Source organism: Micropterus dolomieu, linkage group LG01 (genome assembly GCF_021292245.1).
Source record: "Micropterus dolomieu isolate WLL.071019.BEF.003 ecotype Adirondacks linkage group LG01, ASM2129224v1, whole genome shotgun sequence".
Lineage (NCBI taxonomy): Eukaryota > Metazoa > Chordata > Actinopteri > Centrarchiformes > Centrarchidae > Micropterus > Micropterus dolomieu.
The window spans coordinates 55,111,519-55,114,806 of record NC_060150.1 but is presented as its reverse complement, the minus strand read 5'-3'; the positions used below and the strand labels follow the sequence as shown (position 1 = coordinate 55,114,806).

General features: G+C 39.9%; 1 protein-coding gene across 1 annotated transcript in view; it reads right to left on the bottom strand.

Moving 5' to 3' along the window:
• Window positions 1-3,288, bottom strand: part of LOC123958389 (B-cell receptor CD22-like) — a gene marked incomplete at its 5' end in the record, with an annotated part of 47,726 nt that overhangs the window by 30,515 nt on the left and 13,923 nt on the right. The window contains 2 exons of the mRNA XM_046031746.1: window positions 1,459-1,720; window positions 3,055-3,161. Of these exons, the coding sequence (XP_045887702.1) occupies window positions 1,459-1,720; window positions 3,055-3,161 (369 nt within the window). The remainder of the gene's footprint in view (window positions 1-1,458; window positions 1,721-3,054; window positions 3,162-3,288) is intronic.

The window sequence follows — 3,288 nt, the reverse complement described above, 5'->3', positions numbered from 1 at the left end:
CCCCAGAACTTCAATGGCTTGAAATGTAACGGTGTACCTGCAGGTGCAGTCAGTGCCCTGAGCGCCAAACTGATCAGGCTCGATAGCAGAGCAACTCCCGAGGCCTTACAGGCTGAACTACTTAGCCTGGCCACGCACTGGGACAAGCTGAAGTGATGAGAGATGAGTACTGAGGATGGAGATGATGAGCAGACCCCAGATGAAGAGTGAGATGTTGTGAACACAACATGCCAATCTTGCAGAAAGTGTCCCTTCTGTTGTTATTATGTCCTACAAAGGCATAACCTGCTCACTGACTCCTACCATCTAATCAGACTGTGATACAAGCTTCTGTTAACTCTGTCTGGGACACAAGTTGCATGTGAGTGAAGCTTTTCCACGTTAAAATTCACAGGAGCAGCTGGAGAGAGGCACAGTGAACCCTTAAGGGGAAGTAATGATTGATGGGTGTGCAAAGAGTGAACCCTTCTATAGAATTTGACCTCTGACCCAGTGGTAGGGGGAGTAGAGATTAGTGTGTATGAAGGGACTGTGCCCTTATATGGTCTTTAGCAGATACCTAAACATGTCCTATATAAGCTGTGTTCAATGTACAGAGAGACAGAGTGGTTATTGGGCTGGGTCACTCTCCAAGCTGCTGCAGAGCTTGTAATTGATGCTGAATTCTTTGATGTAATAAACTTTTATAATCAAGAACAGTGTCAAGCGGATTTCTTCTCAACACATCAACGCAGCATTATTGTTCGGAGACCACATCATGTATTTTATTGTGGTTTGGTCATAACTGATGGTCATGGTGCTTTATCTTTCTTAATCACGTGTGTTGTGTGCTTGTGTTTTTGCCCGCCATGCCATGCTCGTGTGTGCGTGTGAATGTGTGTGTATAGACTGCAGTCTATGCGCCTTGCCGTGTACGCCTACAGTGTGAGAGTCATTGCTGCCTTGTCTGGTGTCTCAGTGGGGAAAATGTCCAACTTCAGGGGACGTTTTTTTTAACGTCATCACTTTGTTGGGCCGGTGAAAACCACATTGCCAGGGCTGAATTTTGGTCCCAATCCAGACCTGGCTTCTTGTGACCAATTTAAAGTTTAAATCAGGTCTGTAGCTGAAAGTGTGCTGAACTAGTACCCTTACAGAGTTGAGTAGGGATGAGGAGGATTTAATCCTTCACTCCATTCACTTACAAAGTGTTCCTGGAAAATCTTGAATACTTTGGAAATTATTCAAGGTATCAATGAGAAAAGTACTACCCCTCTATTCATTGAGCTGAACTCAGCATTGACTCAACGTTCACTCGAAATAAAACCGCCCTTAATCATCTGTTGTAGCTGCTGTGAATGTGAAACAGGCAGAGCTGAAGAAAGTGCATGATCAGCAAAATATTTGACTGGATAATTAAGCTTTAAGAAGTTGTCATTAATTGTATAATTTTTTTTAAATTAGCTGCATTTTACTTACATTTCACGTTAATAGAAACAAATCCAGATGTCTTCCCCTCCAGATCATTCACAGCTGCACAGTAATACTCTCCAGAGTCAGAGGACTGGATGGACCTGAAGACAAGCTTTTGTTCTTTACTGAGAGGATGAAGGTTTGGATATCCATTCCTCTTGTACCAGGTGTATTTAGCTGCTGGGTTAGCATCACTGCTGCAGGTCAGAGTCACTGAACTGCCCTCCACTATCTCAGCAGAGGGACTCACTGACACAGAGGGAAGCTTTGGAGCATCTGGAGGAGAAAAAATAAATGAACAAACATGAGGACAGATTTCTTTGGTGCTACATGTTGTATTGAAATGAGTAATAGTTATGTGTTCGTGTGCTGTTTTTATTTTCTATTTTACCCTTTAAAAAAATTATATTTTAATGTGGTTTTTTTTCAATTTCCCTTTGTTGCTTTTATGTTTTATGTAAAGCCCTTTGAATTGTTGAAATGTACTTACAAATAAACTTGCCTTGTCTTTTGTGTGTGGAAGCATCTGATACTTTGGGGGTGGCTTTTTTTTTCAGAAGAGTAAACACAAAAATGTTGAAATGTGCTGTAAACTGGAATTGTGTCCCTGATTAACTTTCTATTAGCAGAGTTGGGTCTATATACTTATTGATAATAAATTCCTGGTTAGCACAAGCTAAGAAATATATGTACTTTATATTGTCTTGATGTTTTGACATGTATAATTTTATTGGCAAAATTGCTATTTTAGAAAACAACATTAAATTGTATCTATTTTTCTGCAGATGACTGATATTTGTACTGTAATTTAACTGTGTAACACTGGGCCTAACACTCGTAAACAAATTTGTAATTGTGATCTTTCCAGGGACAGATACACGATACACGAGCACCACCCACACAACCCACGGCACACTTTATGTAAACAAAGTTACTGAACAATATTTACAACAATAACTTTAGTAAACAGAACAAGGGGAGCGTGTTTGGCTAGAAGCCAACACATATTAGCACAATGGCATCCTGATTCTGGCTAAATCTACATCCGTCCACTGCAGATGCACCTTCCACAACCTGGATGAATAACTATAAATTACTGTATTAGTATAATATAACATTAAATAAAAAGTATGTTAATTTAATAGTAACCTGTTGTTAGTATAATATATTCATTATATAATGTTACTATATTGATTATAATTTCCTTTAATGGTATACTTCATAGCTTACCTCTAGTATATTAATTCCAGTTACAGCAGTTTCACGTTTGTGGGTTGTTTTCATTCATTAAATCTTTGTGCAAGAAAAATGCTTTACATTCGTCTATAACTTTTATGTCCCGCCCCATCCAGGCTGTGATTGGTCGATTGACCAAAAGTGACACTGAGCACATCAGCTTTATGAAAAGTTGAACATGTTTCAACAAAAGGCACTGATATAGCTAAATAGCCAGCTAAACCCAAATGCTGCTTATCTTCTCCCGATTTTCTTCTGTCTCACAGTCCACTGGTGCTCCTGGTGGCCAGTCCGACTTTGTTTGGAACGATTCGCTACAAGTTAGCGACATGGTGCGGGGTGATTATGATAGATTGTAGTCTTTACTTGCACACTGTGCTCATGAATAATTTTTATGGTTCCCGATCTATTTGTAGGGTCATATAGGAGTGAAATGGTCCCACTGTAGAACCCGGTGTGGGCGAGGATACAAACTGCAGTGCACACAGAGACGAATTGTCACACACACAGCACACTTTTTTGTTTAATCGCACACCTTGCGGTCATGTAATCACAAGGGTAATTGAGTAACATCGCAACTACCATTAGAATTATGGTGTA